This window comes from Rutilus rutilus (genome assembly GCF_951802725.1).
Source record: "Rutilus rutilus genome assembly, chromosome: 20".
Classification (NCBI taxonomy): Eukaryota; Metazoa; Chordata; class Actinopteri; order Cypriniformes; family Leuciscidae; genus Rutilus; species Rutilus rutilus.
In genome coordinates this window covers 8,857,936-8,885,395 of record NC_140225.1, presented here as the reverse complement: position 1 = coordinate 8,885,395, position 27,460 = coordinate 8,857,936, and the positions used below count along the sequence as shown (strand labels likewise).

The window sequence follows — 27,460 nt, the reverse complement described above, 5'->3', positions numbered from 1 at the left end:
GTAATAAATCGTGTTTGGTAAAGGTCATACGATAGAATGATTAATGAAAGGAAAAGAAAGGAAAAATCTTTATAGTTCTTATAAATGTACTCGCGTTAGTATATGGTTTTGAAAAACTTTAATACCATTGTCAAGAATAATTTTAATTTAATGACTTTAATGTCATGTAGTACAACTTTCAAGTAAAAACTAATAACATATTTCCCTTACTCTTTGAATACATGTGAGTGCATACATTTTGATCATTCATTTCATAAGTTTCAAAATATTTAGCAAGTAAATGAATTTCAAAGTCCAAAAATAACATTTTAAAGCATTGTTTTGTCATAATAAGGTAAAATTGTCTGATATTTATAGACACTTATTGACCTACACAGTCATAAGGGTCTGCATGTTGGTTGCTCCACATGATTTTCTTTATCGCACCAACAAATATTGTTAATATTTGATTTTTTTTTCAAATATTCACAAAGATTTAAGAAGTTTTGTTAAAGGTACACCATGTATGCATTTTGCAGAAGAACATCTTTGAAAATAAATTCCAGCACAGCGCTACAACAACCATAATGAAATAATCCTTTGCAATAGATAATGCTTTACAATGAACTCTGTTAGAGAGCTGCATATGGCAATTTATCTGTTCAATAAAATCTCTCAGCTTCGTTTTTACATTTCAAATCCCTCAGTTCTCGTCAGCTTCGAAAAGCCAAGCCAATGTTGATTCTTGTTTTATTACGAGCTCTGTCTCATTCTCTTTTTGATAGTAAGCTAGTAAGAGCTGTGCAGGACAGTGACTGACACTAGAGGCTGCGGTCTTTATCGTCCTTCTTAGCACGCCCACCACCCACGCCGGTTCGAATCCTGCTCGGATATATATGATATTACCATACTTTGAATATATGATATTAACAAACTTTGAATTGTGTCTCTGCCTCAGGAACTGTCTACTGCCCAGGATCATTGAGGCTAAGTACCTGGACATTATGGATGCACAGCGCATGTGAACGCATGCACACTGAGCCTCTGAGCAAAGGACTCTGGGAATTGTGTTTCTGAAATACAAAACTCTGGGAGGAAAAACAAACTGATTCTAGTGTTTAACAGCAGGCATTCTGGTGAAGCACTGAACGAGAAATAGAGTAATAGAACGAGAGATTAGAAAAGAAGGATATTTAAAGACAGAACAAGAGAGGGGGAAGATGAGCTGCCTGTTCAAGACAGAGTAGAAAGACAGACCGCTGTCTGACTGTTTGACCATTGACCTCGGTCAGTCACTGCTTCTCTCATGATCTGAATAGTACACCAAAGCCCCCTCCCCCCTCTCTAGTCTATTCTGATGTATCCATGCATCACAGTACTGATCAAACACTTGTTTTAGAAGACGTAGGAAACCATCACATTTATTCTCAACAATTGTGCCATGACTAATTTACACGAGTGTTCTCTCCATCTCCGATCATAGTGTTTTTGGACACAAACACAGCTGGTTTTTGAACAAGAGACTGAACTGAATCTGTAGCAATACCTCTTAATGCTGAACACTGACTCGCACGCACGCTCACCCAGCGCAAAAACTCTCATACGTCAAATAAAAAAAGCCGCCGATCGCAGATTTTCCAGTGCATTTTGGTACATATCAGCGCAAATAAGTAATAATGTCATGAGCATGGACCAAAACTATACACTCACCTTATTAGGAAACTGTGTCTCATAGCAATACAGCGGATTATTAGAGGCTATCAATATTTTAAAGTTTTCTAAAGAGAGTTTACTTTCGAGGTAATAGACTTCTAGTTTGGATACCCACTGATGTGTTGAGAATGTATCCTAAGCGCTGGGGTTTCAGGGAAAAGGAGAAAAACAAGCAGCATATCTGTGGACCTTACTCACTGCTGAATGGACTCTGACATTTAAGCTTTGCACATCACAAGACACCACGACTGTGTACCTTCCTCAGTCACACACACACACACACACACACACACACACACACACAGGCATGATTATAAACAATGCCCAAAAGAAAGGCGCTTACTGATCAATGTCCGTCCATCTCACAATATATTTAAAACAGAGAAAGCATGCCTTTTATAAGACATTGAAACTTTTGATTTGTATTACTATTACGTAATTTGTGTTATTATTAAAAGCAACTAGAAATAATGGTCAAATGAAGGTATAGTTCCATTATATCCTTACTTCATAGTTGTTTATAGTTGTTTGCGGTCTTTCTGAATAAAACCCTCTTAGAGATCCCAAGAAATTGGAAGATGCAGATATCTTTGATGATTTCGACCCATCGAACAACATTACATTCCCAAAATAGACGCTGTAAGTGAAGGCGCACAAAGAAAGAAAGACATGGTTTGATTAACTGTGGGCAAAAAAGTTAGCACCTGTGCACTTAATCATTGGCAATGTGAGATTAGAGAAAGCTGAGAATCAGACTAGACACAGAGAGCTTTAAGCTTCAGAGAGAGATTAGGCGTACTATTGAAGAAGATGGTTTTCTCTTGAAGATCTCGCTGCACTTGCGTAATCAGCATTCCCATTTCTTGCTCTCTATCTTCCCTGTAACCGTATCATAGTTATTCTCCTTGAGTCCAGACCTCTGGTGTAAAAACAACCTCCCTTCAGTAATCCTGTTTGTCATTGGACATCCCTCAGTATTTACTGTAATATTGAAGTATTCAACTTTAATTTGTGGTCGCTCACACCTGGGTGGGATATGTTGACGAGTTTTGTTCTGTGCTGTTTAAATATTGTTTTGGATTTTTTATTTTCTAATCATGAATGTATAATGTGTAGATTTTTATAAAGCACATAAAAAATATTCATTGTCAAATCGATTTTGTCAAACAGATAAGCTAAATTTGTAAACTGCAATATGTAAAAACTAAGGTAAATAAGAGACATGTTTATTGGAAGGATGGTGTGGGTTTAATAGGGGTATGCTATACACTGAAATCTAGATCATTTCAAGCTGATTGCCAAATAAAGAGATATATTGATACCCATCTGTTTCAGCGCTCCTCTGTTTTCTATTTATGTTGGCTACAGTTCATTTTCATTACTAAATGACAATGTTTTTTTTATTTTTTAGAAACATAGTCAAACTGATCTAATCATGTCACTAGTCTCTAGTTTGTTCTTACTAAAAAATACAATATTTTAGATTTTGTAATGTAGGCATTAACTGCCCTCTAATGGCCATGTTAAGTGTTGTTAACATTATATAGATCATAGATGGGAAGCCTGACTCATAATAATAATAAGGAGAACAATATATTTAAAATATGTTATCTCTCGGCTGGATGTTTTATGTTTTAAAATCAAATGCAATTTTTTTGTATGTGTTTAAAAAGATAGATAGACCACCAATAGTTGTAAACATTTCTACATGTAATTTGTGATATTTCTGCTATTCAGTTATTAAAGTAGCCTACTGCTCGTCCCATCAGTCATATCCTCAGTTCACTCTAAATGTTTTTTTCTTAAATAAATATTTTTTTTCTTGAATATAGTTAAAGTGATAGTTCACCCAAAAATGAATTCACATATAACATTCCTCAACTCACACATCAGTTGTGGTAAACAGAAGCTCAATCATGTTCGCTTGACATGCCAGAACCAATTCATTCTCGTGTGTTAGAGGCATTTGGTTCCGCAAGAGGTTTGTTCTCGCGTGTCAAGCAGGTCGGCTGAGCTTCTGTTTATGTTCGCTGATCAATGTTTATATGTGAATAAAAGCCTAAATTAAATCTCTTCATCATATAAAGCGATCAAGTCTCTTCAGAAAATTTGGTCTAAACCATTCCATTGATATGGATTAGTTTTATGATCTCTTTAGGAACTTTTTGAAGCATCAAAATGTATAGCTGTAGTTGAGAGACAGAAAGCTCTCAGATTTCATCAAAAAGATCTTCATTTGTGTTCCGAAGACCTTGAAAAACAAAAGTCTTACTGATTTGGAACGACAAGGGTTGAGTAAATGGTGACAGAATTTTCATTTTTGGGTGAACTATCCCTTTAAGAACGGGTTTGCGCAACCGACTCGTTTAAAAGATCCGACTCAAAAGAACGATTCGTTCCAGAATTGGACACTGTATTCTGCTCTGCTATTGGGTCCAAGAACACACGCCTGTTATGAAAACACCTGAACTCGTACTTATCTGACAGGTGTTATTTTGACTCAAATGTTTGAGCGTCCTTTAATATATTGTTTACTGTCCTTTCTGTTTCGGTTCTGCGCGTGCATGTAATGTATACAAGTGTGGCAAGTGTTTTATTGTTGTGATCGTGGACGCGCTGTGTGATGAGACCGCAGAGGTGGGTTGAGTTTGCAGTGATCAGTAGCAGATCTCTCCTCCTCTTTCTACCGAGGGAGAAACACGTGTGTAGCAGCAGCAGTAGCAGCAGCAGGCGGTACCACGGCACTCTCATGGCTGAAGAGGCCAAAAAACTGGCAGCTTATGCTGCTGTAAACAACCACATACAGGTAAGACTGTGTATTTACCTTCGTTGTGATACATTTCCATCAGTTACCTCAGTTTAACTGGCTGAATGGGCGCATTAAACACGTTACGAGACACACGATGCATATCGACTTATCTAGCGTTATTCAGTTAGGCTAACGTTACTCTCGCATCAACAGAATTGCTGTTTTACATTTACTATGACTATGTGCTTTGACAGTCACAATTTGTAGTGAGTATTCGCTGTGACACTTTAGCTTTAATCATGCTAGCTGGCATGTTAAATTGTAGTTAACTCAGCAAGAAGTTGAGTACAAGTGCAACTCATGTGGCTTCAGTTTAGTAATTAATGCAGCAGTAAAGTAAGCTAGGTGATATATAAGGATGCTAAAGCAGCTCAAATTAAACCTTTAGAGATTAGCATATTTGGAAATAGCTACGTGGTGTAACGGGTGTTGACTGTGTGTACTATAAATAATGAATTGTAGTACATTAGGGTCCGATGAGTAATTAAAGGTTTAGTTCACCCTTAAATGAAAATTCTGTCATTAATTACTCACCCTCGTGTTGTCCCAAATCGTTCATCTTTGTAACTCTAATGAATATTTTAATGAAATCTAAAAGCTTTCTGTCCCTCCATTGATAGCTACACAACTTCTTTGACCCTTCAAAAAGTTCATAAAGAGATCGTAAAACTAATCCATATGATCTGAGCGGTTTAACGTTTGTCAATATACTTTATATGATAGACAGGTTCAAATTAGTCTTTTATTAAAATATAAACATTGATCAGCGAACATAAACCGCTCAACCAAACCTGACTGACATGCAAGATTGTTTTCTGCAGAAGCTCAAACGTGCTGCGTAACATAAAAATATGGCTGCGACAACTAATCGAGAAAATCGATTATTATCGACTTAATGCATCTCCTTTACTGACTCTTTGTTGAAAGAAATAATTAATTCAAGATTTTTAGGCCTTATCAGTTTTGTGTTCCCTTAATGTGGGACTGCGTTTTGTTTGGTTATGTTATAACATTATTTTTTCTTTCAGAACAATCAGGTAGTTGGGGTGGGCAGTGGCTCGACTATCGTCTATGCTGTGGACAGGCTGGGTAAGACATTTAATATTATCCACTTATGCTTATATGATAATTACTAAAGGATGGTATTTTCTTTCTAGCTGAGAGGGTAAGAGAGGAGAAGCTGAACATTGTGTGTGTTCCCACGTCCTTCCAGGTCAGTATAAACCTTAATCTGTTAACATAACACTCTTTAAACGCTATTAAACACTTGTTATAATGAACTCATTTGAATTGTTGATCTAGGCCCGTCAGCTGATTCTGCAGCATGGTCTCACTCTTTCTGATTTAGACAGACATCCTGAGGTGAGTTTGGGTGGGGGAGCTGGACCTTTTGTACAAAAATGACTGCTCAATATGAAAGTTCAGGAAGACAGCAGAACAGGTGAAAGATGATTTAGACTTAAGACTTTTTTTAAACTTAACAGATCAAATACCACCTGTTCAGAATAGAAGACTTTAGTATAGACTTATACATTGGGCAGGCTGATTAATTGGGTGAAATTTGACTTGATGCACATTTGACTGATTAAGAAATTATCATTCCACCTAGTGTCAGGCTTTGCTTCAGAGGTTTGGGTGGAACTGACAGAACTGCAGTTTCTTTCACTTTTTCCTCTCCATTGAAAAGAGCAGTGTTTTAGTTGTTTGGCCTAAAACACTGTGTTCGTGCTGCATGGCGGCTACAAACATGGAGGTTTTTCAGATTTTCCAGCATGGCTTTCTTTCCATATTTAGTTTTTTTTTTTTTTTTTTTTTTTGACTGAATGTTTACTTTTCTATACCATTATGACTCAAAGTTCGCTAAGACTTAATTCTTACTAAAGCAAGGCGATATTTGACTCTGGTAAGCATATCCATAGCAGACTGGTGAAAATTTAAGTTTTCCTACCTATTTGGCAAACGGGAAGATAACAGCCTTTTCTCCGTTTCCTCTAGTCAGGTAGCACTGATTTCAAAAAATGTTTTGTCTTTCTACTCGATAAGGAGCCAAGTTTAATTGAAAGCCATTTTGCCAGCGGTGAAGTATGCGTTTAAATTTAATGAAAACCTATTACATTTTCTCTCAATATTGTTGGTAAGAACAATGGCGACCAAACAACATATATATATATATATATATATATATATATATATATATATATATATATATATATATATATCAAAATAAATAAATACAAAAAAGCCAGATGACATTACAAATAACATGAGTGCCTAAATACAGTGCAGAAGAAGACGAATCGTGTATACAAGGGGATAGAAAACAGAAAAATCATAAAAAAAAATATGAAAAAATTATAATTACAAATATGTCAAAATCTTTCAATTCTGTTGTCATGTAAATTTTGGAGAAATGTTATGCTTGCTTTCACAAATTTAACAAATACTGTAATTTGAGATTAACTGAACACAGAACAAAATCTTCATATCCTAAATACATTTTCAAACTTTCACTTTGAAATGTTACTGTTATGTTAATGATTTCAAATAAATGCTATTTCGGACAAATTATTTGATAATTATTTGCCCTGAAGAGTGTTTTTTTGTGACTTCTAGCTGGATGTAGCAATTGACGGAGCTGATGAAGTTGATGCTGCTTTGACTCTGATTAAAGGAGGAGGGTGAGTTTGGAAAACCTGTTAAATTCAAGGATACTTTCTAATTCCTCTTTCATGTTCTTTGGTGTGAAACCCCTAAGGTGTCATCGGGTCTTGTCATGTCCTTCTTTTCCTCCTTCAAAACAGAGGATGCTTAACCCAGGAGAAGATTGTGGCTGGTTGTGCCAAACACTTCATTGTCATCGCAGACTTTCGGTATGTATGTAGTGACGGGCTGATGCTTTTATCCAAAGCGACTTGCGTTGCAGTCAAGGTTTACACTTCATCAGTTCATGCATTTCCTGGGAATCCACCCATAGCGTCGTGCTCTACTGTTTGAGCTACCAAATTCAGTATATATTTAACAGCCCATAATTACTACTGATCACGAGGTGCATGTAGTGAAGTCATGTGTCATTATAACCCAGCGGGTGGTTGCTATAATTATGTGAGAGAGTCTTCTACTACATGTACAAACTAGAAGTTTAGATGTGCTCATGTGATGTCATTTTGTTTTTTGTGTGGGTAGAAAGGACTCAAAGGCTCTGGGGCAGCAGTGGAAGAAAGGGGTGCCGGTGGAGGTCATCCCCATGGCGTATGTGCCCGTGTCCAGAGCCATTGCCCGGCGCTTTGGAGGAGAGGCAGTGCTGAGGATGGCAGTCAGTAAAGCTGTAAGAAAGTCTTACTGATCAATCTTGAGTTGCAATTGTGTTATGTACACTATTGAGGGTTCTTTTTTATTTATTTGTTATAACATTACATTAAGAAATTACAATGTCCTGCCCTAAAATATGAACTCCTCTTTATCTGAATTCATTTGAACTGTATCAACCCAAAGAGCTTCATTTATCATAGAAAAGAACTAAGGTTGTGTTCACACTTGGCTGGTTTGGTTTGATTAAAACGAAGTCTGGTGCGATTGCTCTTAGTGCGGTTCATTTGAATAAGTGTGAACGCTGCCATCCGAACTGTTGCACACCATATAAGCGGACTGAGACCCACTTTTTTTTTCATCCACTTCCAAACAAACTCTGGTGTGCACCAGTAGACCATAGACCAAAGACACCCGAAAACAGGATGTGATGTCATAACGTGACCCTAAAGAGGACAGAATGCTCAAAGATACCCAGTTCCTTTCATCATAAGAGCAATGTTGCTCATTACAGTTCGGTACAGGAGTCAGAAACCTTTAGGTCTAGAGTTCAAAATGACAGTGTGAACGCTAAGTAAACCAGGACTAAATATAATACTTTCTTTTTTGGTCAGGACCAAAAGAACCAAGAGAATCGAACTACAAGTGTGAATACAACCTTAGTCAACACTTCTGTTGTGTATATATATATATATATATATATATATATATATATATATATATATATATATATATATATATATATATATATACATACTCACCTAAAGGATTATTAGGAACACCTGTTCAATTTCTCATTAATGCAATTATCTAATCAACCAATCACATGGCAGTTGCTTCAATGCATTTAGGGGTGTGGTCCTGGTCAAGACAATCTCATGAACTCCAAACTGAATGTCAGAATGGGAAAGAAAGGTGATTTAAGCAATTTTGAGCGTGGCATGGTTGTTGGTGCCAGACAGGCCGGTCTGAGTATTTCACAATCTGCTCAGTTACTGGGATTTTCACGCACAACCATTTCTAGGGTTTACAAAGAATGGTGTGAAAAGGGAAAAACATCCAGTATGCGGCAGTCCTGTGGGCGAAAATGCCTTGTTGATGCTAGAGGTCAGAGGAGAGTGGGCCGACTGATTCAAGCTGATAGAAGAGCAACTTTGACTGAAATAACCACTCATTACAACCGAGGTATGGAGCAAAGCATTTGTGAAGCCACAACATGCACAACCTTGAGGCGGATGGGCTACAACAGCAGAAGACCCCACCGGGTACCACTCATCTCCACTACAAATAGGAAAAAGAGGCTACAATTTGCACGAGCTCACCAAAATTGGACAGTTGAAGACTGGAAAAATGTTGCCTGGTCTGATGAGTCTCGATTTCTGTTGAGACATTCAGATGGTAGAGTCAGAATTTGGCGTAAACAGAATGAGAACATGGATCCATCATGCCTTGTTACCACTGTGCAGGCTGGTGGTGGTGGTGTAATGGTGTGGGGGATGTTTTCTTGGCACACTTTAGGCCCCTTAGTGCCAATTTGGCATCGTTTAAATGCCACGGCCTACCTGAGCATTGTTTCTGACCATGTCCATCCCTTTATGACCACCATGTACCCATCCTCTGATGGCTACTTCCAGCAGGATAATGCACCATGTCACAAAGCTCGAATCATTTCAAATTGGTTTCTTGAACATGACAATGAGTTCACTGTACTAAAATGGCCTCCACAGTCACCAGATCTCAACCCAATAGAGCATCTTTGGGATGTGGTGGAACGGGAGCTTCGTGCCCTGGATGTGCATCCCACAAATCTCCTCCTCCTCTTGTCATGCTCCCCATCTCAACGTTTTTGGATATGTGGTGTATTCATCTTATGATTTGATTCTATTAAATTTAGGGTCCAGTGGTTACCGATAACAGCAACTTCATTCTGGATTGGAAGTTTGAGCATGCTCAGAACTGGAAAGAGGTCAACACGGCCATTAAGATGATCCCAGGTATGTACAGATGAACAGAATACCACCGTTCTTCCATCACCTTTCTTTTCTCTACATACCAACTGTACAATTTTTTTTTTTTTTGGTCTCTTGCTCACCAAGGCTGCATTTATTTGAAATATTATTAATTTAAAACAACTGTACGACTGTATTTATATCCATCTTGCCGGCCCCAAACCTTTGAAACGGTAGTGTATATATTCCTAAATACCACCAATGAATGTTGTCTCCTTTTATGAAGGTGTGGTTGAGACGGGCTTGTTTGTGGGGATGGCTGAGCGGGTGTACTTCGGTATGGAGGACGGAAGTGTCAAGACTAGAGACCCTCCTGTCAACTGAGAAGATCCTTCCTCTGCTCTTGTGATAGACCAGCCTGCACACCTCAAGTGCCATTCACATACACAGACTCTGGCAGCTCTTTCCCTACAGGTTCTTTTATTTTCTGGTACAGAAACCATCAGATGTCTGGTCAGGACTGGTGTGCAGACGAAATGGGGCATTTTACACATCAATGCAAAATTAGGTCTCCGGGCCTTTCCTGTTTCCTCTCACATATCCTCTGTCTGAAAAATTCTGCTAATGTAACCTGCAGTGATGGTCCTTATGTCTACAATGTCATTTTACCTTCTGTGCTTCTTTACTTCTTTCCATGCTCTACCGTGAATGTTGTCTTGCATGGCTGTCTATACACACGCATGAATATAGTGGCCTGCGTCTGTGCCTACTCAAATATATATTTTTTACAAAGCATAGTTGCTAGCCTTACAAGCCTTTGTCAATCTCATCTAAAATGATCGTTAATACATTTTCTGTGGGTTTGTATGATCATTTTGAAACTGTTTTGGAGATTCTGGTAGATTTGCTCATGTTCCAACGTGAAACCTCAAGTGAAACTTGTGGCCTTTTCCTGCACACAGTGGTTAGTTTAATTCATTGATCAATCATTTCAGAGCATTCTGCCCCTGGACAAAATAACTATTTGAAGGGGTGAAATGCCACTCAGCTTTTGATATTGATTTTGTTTTTGTATCATTTTTTTCGATGTGCCTGTGGCCATCAGCACAGTGTTGTTGAGGGATGAAAGCAGCAGTGAGTTGGTGGCACAGCTGAAGGCCTTATCTTCTGTACATTTATTGATCTCTCAGTTCTGTTAATGAAAACCTCATAGAGGTCACTGTGATTTTGGGGTATTGTACTTCTTCAAATACCAGCTTTGTTTTACTCTCCCAATTTTACTATGATACTGAAGTTTTCAAATGTTGTGCTCCAGACTGAAAATCAATATTAAAACTGGACCAATCAATTATGAACTGTCATTTTTATCTGACGTTTTACTAAATCAGTATGGCTCAAAGATAAGTTAACAGATTATTTATCAGGCCACAAGAGAGCGCCATATACATTGCACAGCACAGTAGCCAACCTTCATTACTACAAAAAGTGAACTGAAATGCTTAAGTTGCCTATATATTTGTAAACGTATTATTTTAAAAGTGCCATGGTTGTAAGTCTTTTATTACAATCCGATAACGAGACGTAATTTGTGTACATTCATTTTTAAAATAATTAAAGGAAAATGCACTTAATAAATGTAAGTGCATAAATAAAATAAACCTAAAAGCAGAGGTTTATTTTCCTATCAAAAAGCCCGGAAATGAAATTGTCAAACATGACTTCACTTTTTGTCCGCAAACACCATAGACAGGGCCACGTCGTTATTTCCATCCTTATACTTTTTACCCAATCAGCATCACTCAAAAAGTAGTAGCAACGCCCCTCAGTTAGAAATCGCAGTAGCGCTGATTTTGATTGACAGCGTGTCAGACCAATGCATTAACCAGATTTCTTTCGCGGCTTCCGTAAACATACCAATGAAACAAGTTGGAGTCAACACTACTATTTTATTGGCTAAAACTCTACGATGTAGCCAATAATATACTTCAAAAGACAGCCATACTCGCATTGCTTTTGCTCAAGGCTGCCTTTCCTCCCGCCTCTATTTCTGAGTGACAAGGAAAGCGCCCAATGGAATGAAGTGCATAAGAGTGGCGACACGTCAACAGACTGCACTGTAAAAGACAGTTGTAGGAAGCAATCAAAATCTGCTTAGTAGACGAGCAGTGAAGATTGACAAACGCTCACACCAATCAGCACACACTGCAGGGATTTGCTTCCTTTCGCAGCCAATGGTCGTTTAGATAGGGGGCGGGGCTTGACGTTACCACGGCACGGCCAACGTCAAGTATAAAGGGAATAACATGGTGCCGTTGATTGCATGTTTACGTTAAGAGAGGACAACAGAAAGAGATCAAATAGCCTTACGAATTTACTTGTATAACGCGTTTTATAGTCTAGTTTTTAAAATTCACTTTGTATTTTGGTATGTGATTGCCTAACTACTCATGTGCCACTTGTCCCAATGGAAAGGGGGTTTCAGTTTGGAAATGTGTGCATATCTCTGCTGCTGCTGCTTGTTCTGAGAACGGTAACGGTTACTTTGCAAAGTCAGTCTCTCTCAGAGAGAAAACTCGAAGTGGCCCCGACGCCAAACACCGAGGCGGCGGAACATGTTGCCGTTATGGAGCGGCCACATGACAACGTCGGAGGAGCCCCGGGTTTCGGAGAAGTGACCGTAGAGGACGATGACTACGGCTCGACAGGAGAGAGCGAAGAGACGACTGGAGACAGCGACGCAAACTTACATCAACACCGGAGGTAGGCAGTTAACGTTACCCCCGAGTTCCAGCAGAAGTTTCCCGTTTGTCCGGGTGTGAGACACGTTCTTTAGGTTGTCACGTTGCGTTCTTGACGTGTTATTCAACTTCAGTAAAGTTGTGAGCTGGAGTTCGTGATGGGCGGATGTTTGCAGCAGTCGACCTCTCCCTGCTGGTCCACAAATAGAGGATACATATATGCAAACATTTACACTACCAAATTAAATCCGCGTGACAGTTGCATCATTTCTTCCATTCATTTAGTCATTTGATCGACGCTGTCATTTATAACATTGGCCACTTGTGGGCAGTTAGCAAAAAATCCAATTAACGTTAGTTATCATGATATGGAGATACAGATGACTGACAGAACGCTTGACTGACAGCTCTATCGCACTCAATGGATCGAGCGTATGTTTATGAACTTAAAAGAGCATCTCTTTTACTTGTTGGACTGCCTTATGTTATACGCACAGACCTGTTTTTCTAGAGTTCTAAACTTGTTTTACTGCTATAACTCACAGCCTAAGGGGGACTTTCTGTCTAGGAGAAACTGCTGCAGTGTTTTGACTGTGGGCGTGCGATGCATGTCAGCCTGACGGAGACTGACTTCAGTGTTATTTGTAAACACACTTATAGAAGTTCAGAATGTTCAGTTTACGTTTGCATTAATGGAGACGTGTCTTTTGAGCTTTTCACATTAACAGTGCCGTTTTATAGGTTTGTATGGGAAATATTTCTTCAGTAGTTATCCATTTATACTACACTTATTACAGAGGAAGCCGGTGTCCATCGGCAAACTGCGGTCTATGGAGGCAGTGAACGCTGCGCTGACGCACTTAAAACCGCTTCTCAGCGCGCGACTAAAGACGCGTCTCCTGCGCCCACCGCGCGCACCAACTTTCCGGATGTTTTGTTTTTGTTTGTGGCGGGAATTAAATATCATACCGCCGACTGAAATATCAGTGTGTTACCGCATCCGAGACATCTGCCCCACCTTAGAAAGAATCAATGTCGACTAGGAGGATGAAGAGGTCATGTGATATTGCATTAAAACTAATTTAAGATTAATTGTTTCAGGAACTGTTTGTTTTGGTGCCTTAGTTACTTTTTTTGAACCCAAAATTCTGACCAACACATTTAATGCAGTGATTGTTTTTCCTCCTAGCTTTTTTTTTCTTCTTTTTTTTCTTTTTTTCTTTAGCTGAAGCTCAATTTTGTTTTGGGTGGAAATGTTTGTTCTGCAAATATGTCAAGGACCTGATAATATCCTGGAGAACACATGATCTGCTCCACTGCAGTAAAAAAGATTCCGTCACACCTTGCTTTACCATCTGCATGCTGTCACATCGATGTGTCGCACCCATTCATGGAGGATTTTTCTAAACAAGCACAAGTTGGCATGGCTGGTATCGGCTCCTGATATTTACAGGCTTTAGAAAAAATTAATTTAAAATAAGGAATTAATAATGAAGTACAGAGAACAGATTGCAACCTGAAGATTCAAATAATATGAAAGGGAGCAAAAAAAAAAGACAACCTCATTTGAGTTACAGCGAGGAATTCCAGGGTGTAGATGGTTTGCCAGTTCTCAGAATCTTCTAAAACCTCTGAAGGCAAACGGTGACTCATTCTGTTATATCTGAAACTTCTGTATTTTCTGTGTTTTGACTTGGGTTTATGGTTCTGTTCAGGAGGTGAAGCAGACACCTTCGACACTTAATCAATTAAACAAATATAACATTTTATTGATTTCTTTTACATATATTCTGTTAATATTCTATTATATTGTTTAATTAAAAAAAAAAATTCAGCAAAAATATATAATTTATTTTTTACATTTTTAAATACTGTTGTTTTTTTGCATTTATTTTAATGTTTTTAAAAAAAATATTATTTAAAGGGTTAGTTCACCCAAAAAGGAAAATTCTGTCATCATTTACTTCTAATATTGTTTTTGATATATATATATATATATATATATACAGTGCTATGCATAAGTGAATACACCCATGCTAAAGTTGACTAAAAAGAGGAATAAAAAATCATATTTTGGAAATTGAACTTAATGCCTTAATTAAAAAAATTAGGAAAAATCCAACCTTTAAGGACACCAATTTTCTTTGTGAATGAATAATGTATCGTAAATAAATAAATGTTCTTCCTTAAAATACATGGTGCATAAGTGTGTACACCCCTATGTTAAATTCCCATAGAGGCAGGCAGATTTTTATTTTTAAGTATTTTTTTTTAGGATACTATGCATCCTGATAAAGTTCCCTTGGCCTTTGGAATTAAAATAGCCCCACATCATCACATAGCCTTCACCATACCTAGAGATTGGCATGATTTTATTTCAGTTAGCCTAAAAGCTAGTTTGATTTGCATTGAGAGATGATCTTATGGAAAGTACCCCATGCCAATCTCTAGGTATGGTGAAGGCTATGTGATGATGTGGGGCTATTTTAATTCCAAAGGCCAAACTTTATCAGGATGCATAGTATCCTACATTTTTTTTTTTTTAAATACTTAAAAATAAAAATCTGCCTGCCTCTATGGGAATTTAACATAGGGGTGTACACACTTATGCACCATGTATTTTAAGGAAGAACATTTATTTATTTACGATACATTATTCATTCACAAAGAAAATTGGTGTCCTTAAAGGTTGGATTTTTCCTAATTTTTTTAATTAAGGCATTAAGTTCAATTTCCAAAATATGATTTTTTATTCCTCTTTTTAGTCAACTTTAGCATGGGTGTATTCACTTATGCATTGCACTGTGTGTATATATATATATATATATATTAATTAATTATACATACTTTTATGTTTCACAGAAGAAAGTCATTCAGGTTTGGAACCGTATGAGGGTGAGTAAATGATGACAGATTTTTCATCAGAACTATCCTTTCCAATGTGTTGACGTAATTTCCACTGAAACATGAAGACAGCACGGGACATGTTGTACAGCTCCTCCCCTTTTTAAAAATAGCCAATAGCCATATCACAGTTCGGCCAGAGCCGTTGAGCTCGGCAAAGCCGCAATTGACAGCCACAGTTTAATAGATTGAATATGAAACTGTTACTAAAGCAGTTACGAACAGTGAACATAATCCTGCTGAGGATGTGTAGTTTGAAAAGTGTGTAATTTATGTTGGTGCATGACACCGTTGTTATCTCTTCTACTCATCAGTGCTGTTTCTAATGCCGAGTCTGTCCAACCGTTTCTCCTCCTAATCTCCTCCATATCGCTTTAAAATATAGAATTCTGTGTAGAATTCAAATGGGTCAGGGTCCGATACGTTTTGTGGTCTGTGCCGACTCGCACATGTGATTTGCTCTGTGCTGTCGTGTCTCTGGACCGGAGCAGACTGTGCGCGCTGCCGACGGTTCATTCATGAAGTCGCGAAACCAGTCTTCATTCACCCCATTGGAAAGCATATTTACACTGTCTGAATCATTCCCTATCCCCTATATAGTGCATTATGTGCCATTCACCATATAAAACATAGTAATTGATTTCAGCTGCAGCTTCAGAGTCTATTTATAGTGTAGGGGGGGGGCACTTCAGATCTAGAGAGCATTTGATTGGACAGAAAATCTGATGAGAAGCTGAAGTGCAGAGTGAAGTCATCAAAATCGTTGACCCATATTGGCGAAGTGAGAGACTAAGTTTTGACTGCTTCTATCTTCTAAATGTGAATTTTGTCATTATTTTGGAGCACAGTAACTTATAAATAACCTTAAGGAACTCATACTAAAAGCCAAAAAAAACAATGTTGTGCAACATTATGAATGAATGAGATATGCTCTTGCTCTGGCACTGCTGATAGCAACATAACTACCACAGCTTAATTGCTAACCTGACCGACCACTTCACTTCTACTTTTGGTATATTAAATGGGTTGCTTGAAGTACAGTCACCTCATTACATATTTACAGCATATTAAGTTCCATATCATTTGCAGTTTATGGAAGAAATAACTAAAGGTAATATGCATGCATTTTGCAACCTCTATATCAAACACAAATACATTTACCCAAGTAACAGTGGAAAAAAAAAAAGTCAACTTTCCATGCACTACATGTGTTGCAAATGATCAGTGCAACAATGCTTTATCTGTCTGAATAGCCTGCTGGAAATCCTGCTCTAAACACCACTTCAGTGCTGGTGTTTTAATGTGAAGTTGCCGGGACTTTGTCTTGACAGTAGTCATACATCACTGGAAGGAGAGGCTGGTCTTTGTTTCTGGTGGCATAGTTATATGTGTCATGCACACTCGAGGGAATTGTGTGTAGTGTGTTTAACACTGCATTGGTTGGGTATCTCTACAGGGGTGAGAGTAGCAGCTGCCTTCACACCTGCTGCCAAGATAAAGCACTTGCTCACACCTCTGTGTGTTTCCCCCATGATCCTCAATATCAAACAATCTCATGCATTTATGTGCAGTGTTCAAGAATCCGTCAATCACTTATAAATAAACAAGCAAATGTCTGGCTTTTATTGATAATGCATGAACGCAAGAATAAAACCTTTGTGCTCACTTTCACCATAACACAGCGATGATAATCAACACCCTCAGGCCTTCCCCACGACATGGAACAGCTTTACTGGGGGATGGTGTTCTCCTGGGACAGTTTTGCGTGTTACACAGCATGGTCGACTGGCAAATGGGAGTCTAACCCTGGAGAGATCTTCTCACAACAAAAGAAAAGATTGTGGGGATCACTTGTGATAAAGACGCTCTTAACAGCTTGTTCTGTTGTTCAGTTCATAAAAGTCCATTGATGGCAGGAAAAAATAAATAAATAAAATACATGTTGTGAAGATCTTCCAAACCAACCAACTGGGCTCAGTTCCCAGACTAGGCACCACAATTGCTGTTTAAATGTATATAATACTGAATTAGTTTGTGGTACTTGTTAGTTCTCCTTGTGGGGTTTTGGTAGTTCCATTGGCGAACATGATCCAGGTATGGCCTATAGACTAATGTAGATCAGCTTTGCCTCAGTGTGTGTATTTTTGGACTGCTGGTGATTCCTGAGGGACCTTTTGGAAGGAACACTTCGCTCGAGGTGCCCTCACTGATACACACACACACACACCAACACACACTCACGGTGAAGCTGCTTCTCCGCTGCCTGGTGCAAACTCTGCCAGACGTCTAGCTCCAACTGCCTACTGCTTAGCAACAGCCAATCAGAAGAGCTGAGCTGGCAAACTTGTTGGCCAATTAGACGAGTGGAAGGAAAAAGTGCTCAGAATTTGAGTTGGGAGAGAGAGAGAGAGCAGGAGGGAAGGAAAGGGTAGAGTTCGTGTGCTTGTTGTTATGGGCTTTTTTTGTCTGACTTGATGGTTAGATAACTATGGAGAAGCTGTCAGATTTGTTTTATATGATCTCATGTTTGCAAATGAAGTTCATCACTCTGAGATAAGACTTAGTCGTCTTGCAATCAGGAACAAACTTGGCATGTTTAATGCAAACTTTTCTACTTCAGCTGACATGGATAAGCACTTTTGATATATCGTACAAGCCGGTCAGACTATAAAAATACGGCTGATTTTATGCACGGATGTTGAATTGGTGTTGTTACTCTTAACCATGTGGCGACGGTCACTCTGGACTTGATTGATTTTTTTGCTCTGTTTATGGTTTGATTCTTTAAAGCTGTTTTTTCATTCATTGCAGAGGACACACCTTACTGCACTGCAGCAATGGGTGGGAAGATGGGAGAGGTGTGGCAGAGGGAGAGATTGGGGAGACGAGGAGGGAGAAAGTAAAGGGGGGACATCGAGACAGAAAACCAAAGGCGCTAGGACCCAGTAGACAGGACCCAGGCTTTCCTGTAGTTTGGTTCCTCACTGCTTAGCAACAACAAATCAGCCACCTAGATCAAGGCCTGGACTCGTCCAATAGGAAGAGAGCAGCACCATGTGACAGAGTTTTGATTTCTCTGCACCGCGCTATGTTGGAGAGATAGAAACAGGAGGAAGATGATGAGAGTTAAAGAGGAGTGAAATGACAGTGACCTGTGCATGATGACATTTGGAATTAGTTTGTGTGGAATTAGTATGTAATTTTCATTTTCTTGAGATTTGTGCAAGCTTGTGGTGGTGTGTTTGGCACGTGAGTGTTGGAGAGCTTTGAAAATTGTACAGGTGTGCCTCACTGTGTTTTAGTTTAATTCTATCGCTTAAACATTTGACTGAAGTGAGGCATGCTGAAATTGCAGTTCAAGATGGACTAAATTTAGCAAGGTCAATTTAGATGGCAGAAGCGCTTATAGTTCTGCATGGTGATAGCAGCTTGGGCGTGTCAGAACGTGACATGGAGTGAGAAGACAGATTAAACATTCACAAACACACACACACACACTCTGAGTAAATGCTTTAATCAATACATGGAGAAAAACTCTGCATGATAAAGACTGGCATCAACACAGTGTTAGAATGAATGCAACTTTCTTTAATGGGTTGAATTACCCTTAAAGGGACGGTTCACCCTAAAATGAAAATTCTGTCAGTTTACTCGCCCTCAAGTCATTCCAAATCTTTTTTTTCTTTGAAACATAAAAGATGTTTTGAGTAATATCTCACATACAATACAAGTTAACTAAAATGGTTTGGTTCCCAATATTTTCGAATATCCTGTGTTACTGCAGAAGAAAGAAATCAATGCTTGTTTGGAAAGACCGACGTTGAGTATATCTATTGGGTGAACTATACCTTTTTTTTCTTTATTAGTCTTTCTGTCATCTCTCTCTTCTACATAAGCACTCTTATTGTCATGCACCACATTAGTGCTGGGCGCTGTGTATTTTTCAATAACTGCTTTATTGGTGTGTAGCTAAAACAATTGCTGCAGATAGAGGGGGACCTCTATTTACTGCATACCCTTATCTTACTAATGGTTCTAAATTTATAACACAACCATAAATAACTCACACAACTAACTCGCTTTAACATGACAAATTACCATGTAAAGCCCTATGATTTCTGCGATGCAGAAAACTCGGACCGAATCCAGACAACAAATTTGTACATTTTTGGATGAATAAATCAAAAGTAGTGCTGTACAATAAATCAAATCAAATCAAAAACAAATACTATATGGACTAGTGTCTGAATATTAAAGCTAAAAAAAAACTGCTATTGAATGAATCTGAAGTCTGCTTGTTCTTCCTGAATGAGCGCCGCAGTTTTGTTTACTACACACATACTGAAGCTCGCGTGATGTTCAAGGAGTTTCCAGCGTCTGCCGTCTCACTATATGAGGACACGAACTTCATCTGCCGAGCTGCTCTTAGTCACTTCACCTGCATTTCGCCATTTCATTTGATTAAATTATTTGATATCATGTCATATAAACTCGGAGGTCTTCACAACAACCTGTCAAAATAAAAGTTTGGTTTAACTTGAAGAAATGACTACAGAATCCTGTTCAATCCTATTGCACAGTAGAGTGTACTTCAAGTAATAATAACAATAATGCAGTTCATTAAAACACACAGAAACTCAAAGGTCTTTATTACAACCCGCCTAAATTAAAAGTTTGGTCTAATTTGAAGAAATTATGAAATAAATATTACTATTGCACAGTAGAATGTATTCTTGTAGTAGTAGTAGTAGTAATAAGAATAGCATTTAATAAATAATTTTTAAAGGATATCAAGTTTTCATGTTTTAAATGGTAAACTTGCCAGGAATTATTACATTTTAATTTGGTTACATTTTATAATATTAACTAAGGTTAGTTTTATAAATTAATTTGATTACCACCATTGTTTTGAAGTAAATATGTATTTTAACATTACAATGTTTTTATTTATTTATTATTCTGTATGTCCTCCTGACAGTAAAATAAGGCACTATCCCATAAACCTATATAAAGGTCCAGTCATAAAGATAAAAAAAATACTGTGATTATACCCAAAAACCTCCAGATTCTTAAAAAAATACGGTGAAGCAGGCATTATACCACATATCCAACAAGTTATTCACACACTGCACTTTTTTTTCTTGTGGTGTGCAATGCATATGAAGGGCTGAATGTTGTAGTGAGTCTGTTTCTCGCTTTTGAGATATACGGATATGGACATCATGTTTGTGTACTGCGGATGTTGCCTGGGGAAGATGGTACCTTGAAATGCATTGCCGAACGCTTTGTGTAACGCTCCATACCGAGCTCTGCATGCTACTGCAGTGCTATATTTTATTGTGTGCTATCTCAAGCAGAAAATCACTTTCACTTGGGAAACTCTGTAGAAACTGTAGTCTTTGCCCCTTCAGAGACTTCTATTCAACAGTACGTACACTTCTACGGATCAGATGCATGTGCAAAATGCAATATAAGCTGGATTGTGATGGTTTTAACTCCTCTAGATTCCTTTACTTCTCTTATTTTTTATGAAATGGCTTTTAATGGAAGATAAACTTTAAAAAATTTGATTATTTATTTATTTACTTTTCCATTTTTCACCTGTCCGTCCATGAATACAGTGATAAATTATAAACGAACAATATCAGCTGGTTGTCTTCACGTTACAGGAAAAGGCCATCTAAAATGTACTCACCCTCATGTTATGCAAACCTGTGTGATTTTCTTCCTTCTGTGGCACACAAAAGGAGATTTTGGGCAGAGTGTCAACTGGATTTTCAAGAGCTTAAATGAAAGAGGGGGATGGGGGCACTTTTTTTCAGTCTGTTCTTTTCATAAAGCTATCGTGTGGGTTTGGGAGATCAAAGATGCGGTCACATTAGCAAACTTTGTGAATCGTCAATAGTGTAGGAATGCACGAAGCACCGCTGACCGAGAAGTCACTTCCAAACAAAGCAGATTTTTATTTTTATTATTCAACGTCAAAAACTTAAAAGTTGAACAAAAAACTTAAATCCAACGCGAAATTCATGTGAGGTCTGTTGCCGGTCGGATGAATTCCTATTGAAATGACTGCATTGTGCCTGCTGAATTTCGCAAAGGAATATGTCACCGCGACCTTAAAAAACTGCACAAGTCGTGAATTTTTTTTTGTTTCTTTTTGGAGCTTGACAAGCATCAGTCCCCATTCACTCTTTTTGTATGAAAAATAGCAGCCTGGGGACATATTTTTAAATATCTTCTTTTGTGTTCCACAGAAGACAGAAAGTCATAGGGGTTTGAATGGCACAAAGATTTTACATTTGTGAGTAAACTGTTGCTTGAATCACATTGTTGTATGATTCATTGCTGTATCAGGTTTCTGCATTTTGCCTTGTCAAACAATTGTCTGCAGAAAGTCCTTTACTCTGTTAGCCTGTCATGAATTCTGCGGCTTCTCCGCAGGGGTGCGCCTCTGTTTTCACAACTTGACCACGTGCTCCCCATGCTCCCATTGTGCATGTGTGTGTTTTTGCAGTGGTACTTGCTAACTCACACTTAGCTGATAAGAGCTGCTTGGTGTGGCATGGTTACAGTGGGTTTTTTATGTCCATTGGCTGGTGTTTTTTAAAGGAGTGGTTTCTGATTGAAAGTGCAGCAACACATCTAATCCCTGATTGGCTGAGGGAGGAGGAAAGCCTCCTATGATTGGACCAAACCCCTCAGATACCCTAGTTGTTTCTTTTTTTTTTCTTCTTCCATGCAGTCTGTTTACATCAGGTCTGCATTGAGATTCTCTTGACTTCCTCTGAGAGAGAGAGAGAGACGAGAGTAAGTGAGAGTGAGAGGGAGGGATCACAGGTGTGTGTGGAAGCACACTTAAGTATCTGTTTGTGTAAGTGCAAAGTGTTAAACAGCATGACAGGAATAATGTTGCGAGAGTTAAAAGGGTGAGTGTCATTTGTGAGCATTACAAATGCCAGTATGCATACTGTAGTAATGCAAGCATTTACCAGTATGATACTTTCCCTTATTTTATTTTTTTATTTCCTTGAAAATTGTAGTGTTTATATATTGACGTTCAATATGAGATTTACATTATGTAAGTGTTTTTGCATTTAACACCATGCCTTTCCCTGCTGACTGTCATAAATATGCCGGCTGAGTGGAAAGTCCTGTGACTGAAACAGATAAATAGTACAGAAACAGGTAGGCTTAATATATAAAATGAAGATGTGCGAGTGCAGTACAATAAAATAAGACATAAATAGAAAGTAAAAGTGAACATACATTAAAATGAAGAGGAAAGTATAAGAAATACAAAGGTGGCAAAAACAGAAAATGATGAGAAGTTCTCACTGTTAGCTGGAGAGCATAAGTTTAGTTATTAGTCTCTATTATAATTTTGTTTTGTGTGCATTAACTTTAATTACATCTCATGGCACTTTTTATGCAGTTCATGTTACAATATAGTCTACAAAACTGAATTGGTGTCAGGCAAACTGTTGAATTGTCAATTGTTTTACAATTTTTCTCAAATTTTTTGTTTTCCACTCTGCTTTAGTCCCTTGTTCTCCTTTTTATTTTTCCTACGGTTAAACAGCCTGTGGAATACACTTACTCTTTGATCTCATCCAGAAAATGGGATTTGTTCTTTTTCCTTTACCACAGTGTCAGAGTCTCTCTCTCTCTCTCTCTCTCTCTCTCTCTCTCTCTCTCTCTCTCTCTCTCTCTCTCTCTCTCTCTCTCTCTCTCTCTCTCTCTCTCTCTCTCTCTCTCTCTCTCTTTTCTTTCCCTCAATCACTCTTTTGGCTGGGTGGGACCAGTGTAGTGTCCTCATTCATTCTCACAATGCCCACTGCTTAGCAACAACCAATCAGCCCTCATATTTTTGGAGGGGCCCTCCAGCCAATCAGGAGTGCTGTGCTATAGCATTTTCTGCTCTTCAATCCTATTGGAGAATGAGAACAAACGGTGTTGGCCCAGAGCACTGGGATGAGCAGAACTGAAGTGCCCTTAAATTCTGACCTCATCAGTGTTGATGTCTGGAGGGATGTGTTAACTCTCTTAGACTTGATCAAAGCGACTCCGTCACTCTTAGTCTTGCTCTCTACCCTTGCTCCTGTCCATTAAAAAGTTCCCTGGCACTTTAGCCATGAAGTGTCCTGTGTTGGCATCAGTTCTTGTTAGCTTTTATCACATAGTACAACAAAAAAAGTTAGTGATAGTTTGACATGCTGGCAGTTTAATCAGCTTTAGTTAAATTAGGACATTTATAACTTTTATTAATGTGCACATTAATAAATGCTATAAATGTCCTAATTTAACTAAGGCCTACTCCTGGCTTAGTCTAAGCCCTGTCTCTAAAACCAGGCCTAAAAAGTAAACACTAATAATTTAATTACACTGTTACATGTAATTTTTAGCCAATTTCAGAGTGAATATTCATTTTTCATACTTTACACTTGTAGGATTACTTGAAGGATTTAAATTGATTTTATTTTTTTGTGTTTTATTTATAATTGATCGGCTATTGAACATAACATTGCATTAGTCATAATTTAAAAGCGGCACACTTACAACTTCCTATACCTCTTATAATCTCTACCTTAAAGGAGTCATAACCTAGTATTACATTGGATACCTACTGCTGTATTATAGTCTTTCAGGCCCTTCTAAAAAAGAAAAGTGGAAAAAAAATAAACACAGACCTACTTTTACCCTTATTTCTGAAGGCATTATTGTCTCGCGAGATCAATGCGATGTTTTGGCTGTCGTGGACGCTCTATATGGCTCTGCACGCCATTTGAAAGTGTTGTTGGGACAGCGTCATTAAAAATGAATTTCATCCACTGGTCCCTGATAGTTTCGTCCGATTTTGGGAGATAAAACACATTTACATGTTTTTTATGGCAATCAACCACAGAGCAAGTCCGGTGTGCACTCGGTTTCTCCATCTTTCTCGACTGAACTGAATATGAGGGGGAGAGGGGAAGGGGGGCTTCCTGCTGCGGTGTCCATATATGGTATATCCTACTACCTCATGACGTCAAGAGGGAGCTGAAATCAAAATCTCGTATTTGAGTGCGCGTGCACGCGCGCTGGTTTATTTACCCTGAGGTAAACAAACGCTTCACTTTTAAATATCGGCTTCCCGGCCAGTGTATAATCGTTAGTCGATCATAACATACATTGATTCTCGTGGAAAAGTGAAAATTGCAGGTTATGACTCCTTTAAGTGCAAGCTTGAATATGAAGGCAGTAGGGAAAGGTCTTGTGAACCATATAGAGTGATGGAAAGCCTCTTCACTGTACAGTATGTGAACCTGTGTATTATGTGCTTGACAGGGTTCTGGTGATCATTAGCACACTGGATGGAAGAATCGCAGCTCTGGATCCTTTGAACCAGGGACGCAAGCAGTGGGACCTGGATGTGGGCTCAGGCTGTCTAGTGTCCTCTAGCCTCAGCAAACCAGAGGTATTGCACACAATTTCTCACAGCCTTTAACTCTTTCCCCACCATTGATGGAAATTTCCATAATTTATGTCACAACACTGCCCCTCCATTGATGGAATTTTCCATAATTTATGACACAACGCTTCCCCACCATTGACGGAATTTTCCGGCTTTGTAGTCTTTAAAAAAAAGGTTTTCTTAACTTTTTGTTCAAAATGTTGCTTTTTTTTATGAAAAATAAATAAAATAAAATTTAATTGGCACACAGCAGCTTTGGAACGGTGCTGGCAAAAAGTTATCAAAATAATTTTGATTCATCGAAGCATTGCAAAGATACGCAAAGATTTTTTTTAATTGTTCATCTGCGGCACACAATGTCCAAACTTAACAAAACTATCCAAAAAATAGGGTTGAATTTCCACCAATATGGAAATTTCCACCAATATGGAAATTTCCACCAATATGGAAATTTCCATATTGTGATTTTCCACCAATATAGGGTGCTACAACTAAAACATTTTAACTCTGCAACCGTGTGATCCATGGCTTGAAGTTGAAAACTGCAGGGTTCCCACGGGGCATTACAGTCCCCCTGTACACACAGAGAACAAGTTATTCTGAGCAAACATGCTTAGTTTCATGAATTTCTGATGCTTGGTAGGCTAACAGTAAATTCTAAACTATTAACCCTGAAAGATGGAGGCTGTGATATTAATGCTGTCCATTATAGGCCACAGGATAAGGAATCTCTTAAGTCACTTTTTTTCTATCAGTTTCAATCCCTTTGAATGGAAATGGATGCATTGATCTAGTTCACTTGAATAACTACACTGACAGTATCGTTTTATATAGTTAGTGTACATGGAAGGCAACACATATTATAGAAATAAATGATAAATAATGAAAAGGGCCTTAAGATAAATGCTTCAGATAAATGAGGTTTTGAGCTGCAAAAGATACCTTCACATTTAATTGAAATTGTCCTGTATCATCCTATGACAAGCGATCCATCTCAATTTAAATGTTAAATACGAGTCCACACATACATCACATGCTTTATGACAGACAGTAAACATTTTTATGCAGGTTTTCTACTTCTCTTTTAATCTAACAGTAATAGGGAGTAATTTGTTTTTGAAAGTCAGTTGTCCATTTTGACACTTGTGTATGTGTGTGTTGCTTTTACCTCTTCCATTAAACCCTAACGTTCAGTGAAGATTCATGGGCTTTTCTCTAAAACGCACATAAGATAGATTTCAATTGGATCGCTAATCATCCACATGGGCCATTAGTGCTTGGACACTGATGATTGCCGCTTGCAGCTACAGTATATTTGTTCATGTTTTAGGCATAAACTCTCTTAGTTTTGATACATTTTACAAACAAGAAGACTTCATATTTGATGTTATTTTGCATCTTGCACTTGTATCTTGATTTAAGAATCTTTAGACAGATGCGCTGGAAAACAAGACAATAATACAGAGGAAGAAGATCACTTTTGTGCAGTGTGATCAGAAGTTTTTTTCATATTCTAGTGGTTGGGAGCAAATGTTTTCAAAATGTTTGTATTTAATTCAACTAATGGATATCTGTTGGAAGTTGTATTTTCAAACTCTGAAACATTTGATTTGATTTGATTTTTGATTTATTTTATTTTCACAACAAAAGCATAAAAAACAGTGTTATACGTTTCACAAAAAAAAATGTGATGGACAATTGCCGAAAAACCCTCAAGGGGCTTAATTAGTGGCAATCTCCATAGAAACAATTATATTTAACAAATTAAAAACATATTATAAAACATTTAAATTGGATTTAGAGCACAAACCCATATGGAAAATTCAGACAACTTAGTAGCAACAATTTTACTCTGTTTAAACTGTTCTTTAGAAACCTCAATAAGGGATGTGGGAAGACTGTTCCATACCTTTGACCCTCTATATAATACACGTACGAGAGTAGAGAGGCCTAATAAGACAACTACTACGAGTCGGATACTGGTGAAATTCATTATTAAAAATACAAATATTACAAAAGTGCTGGGGAAAAACTTTTTTATAGAGCTATAAACGAATAAAGCAATTTGAAGTTGATTCACTTGGTAAACACTAAGAATACTTGCCTGAGCAAACAGTGATTGGGAGGGGTGTCTACGATTCACACAAAATATTATTCTTATAACATTGCTAATACAACTAGACATTTAATTCAGAGAACATACTGACATATTGTGTTTCCTTCAATTTCAAATTCAATGTCTTGAAGTCTTAAATTTACCTTCATAAAACCTGCAGAAACCCTTTTGGTTAGAAGTGTTAAACACTTTCTTGTAGTATTTCGCATAGTGATGCAACATGAAGGTTTTCTGCCCAAACATGCAAACGGCACATATTATTCTGTTGTTCCTAAGAGTGTGTGTGTGTGTGTGGGAAATGGCGATGTTTGTTTGAACCTCTTTACCCCAGAAGAGAATGAGACATGGCCCAAAGGAAATTGGACCTGAAACAAGTTACATACACACTCACGCGCACACACACATTACATACACATAGATCACAGACTCGTACTCACTAGAGACTGAAAACTTGCCTGGAGGAAGAGCGTTTGGCAGCGATGCACTTAAGCG

The 27,460-nt window shown here is 38.1% G+C and overlaps 3 protein-coding genes across 12 annotated transcripts in view; all 3 read left to right on the top strand.

Annotated features, from left to right (window-relative positions):
• slc4a11 (solute carrier family 4 member 11) overlaps positions 1 to 3,017 on the top strand; it is a 56,521-nt gene extending 53,504 nt beyond the window's left edge. For all 10 annotated transcript variants that reach the window (XM_084391194.1, XM_084391198.1, XM_084391192.1 and 7 more), the window contains one exon: positions 938 to 3,017. In XM_084391194.1, the coding sequence (XP_084247320.1) occupies positions 938 to 1,004 (67 nt within the window). In that variant the 3' untranslated portion in view covers positions 1,005 to 3,017. The remainder of the gene's footprint in view (positions 1 to 937) is intronic.
• Positions 3,018 to 4,069: 1,052 nt separating this feature from the next.
• On the top strand, positions 4,070 to 11,336 carry rpia (ribose 5-phosphate isomerase A (ribose 5-phosphate epimerase)). Its single transcript, XM_084391204.1, has 9 exons — positions 4,070 to 4,498; positions 5,530 to 5,590; positions 5,659 to 5,714; positions 5,804 to 5,863; positions 7,115 to 7,179; positions 7,303 to 7,371; positions 7,685 to 7,826; positions 9,702 to 9,801; positions 10,043 to 11,336. The coding sequence occupies exons 1-9, from the start codon at positions 4,316 to 4,318 to the stop codon at positions 10,138 to 10,140; spliced, it is 834 nt and encodes a 277-aa protein (XP_084247330.1). The 5' UTR covers positions 4,070 to 4,315; the 3' UTR covers positions 10,141 to 11,336.
• A 679-nt stretch (positions 11,337 to 12,015) lies between these two features.
• Positions 12,016 to 27,460, top strand: part of eif2ak3 (eukaryotic translation initiation factor 2-alpha kinase 3) — a 31,774-nt gene continuing 16,329 nt past the window's right edge. The window contains exons 1-2 of the mRNA XM_084391189.1: positions 12,016 to 12,516; positions 24,726 to 24,855. Of these exons, the coding sequence (XP_084247315.1) occupies positions 12,221 to 12,516; positions 24,726 to 24,855 (426 nt within the window). The 5' untranslated portion in view covers positions 12,016 to 12,220. The remainder of the gene's footprint in view (positions 12,517 to 24,725; positions 24,856 to 27,460) is intronic.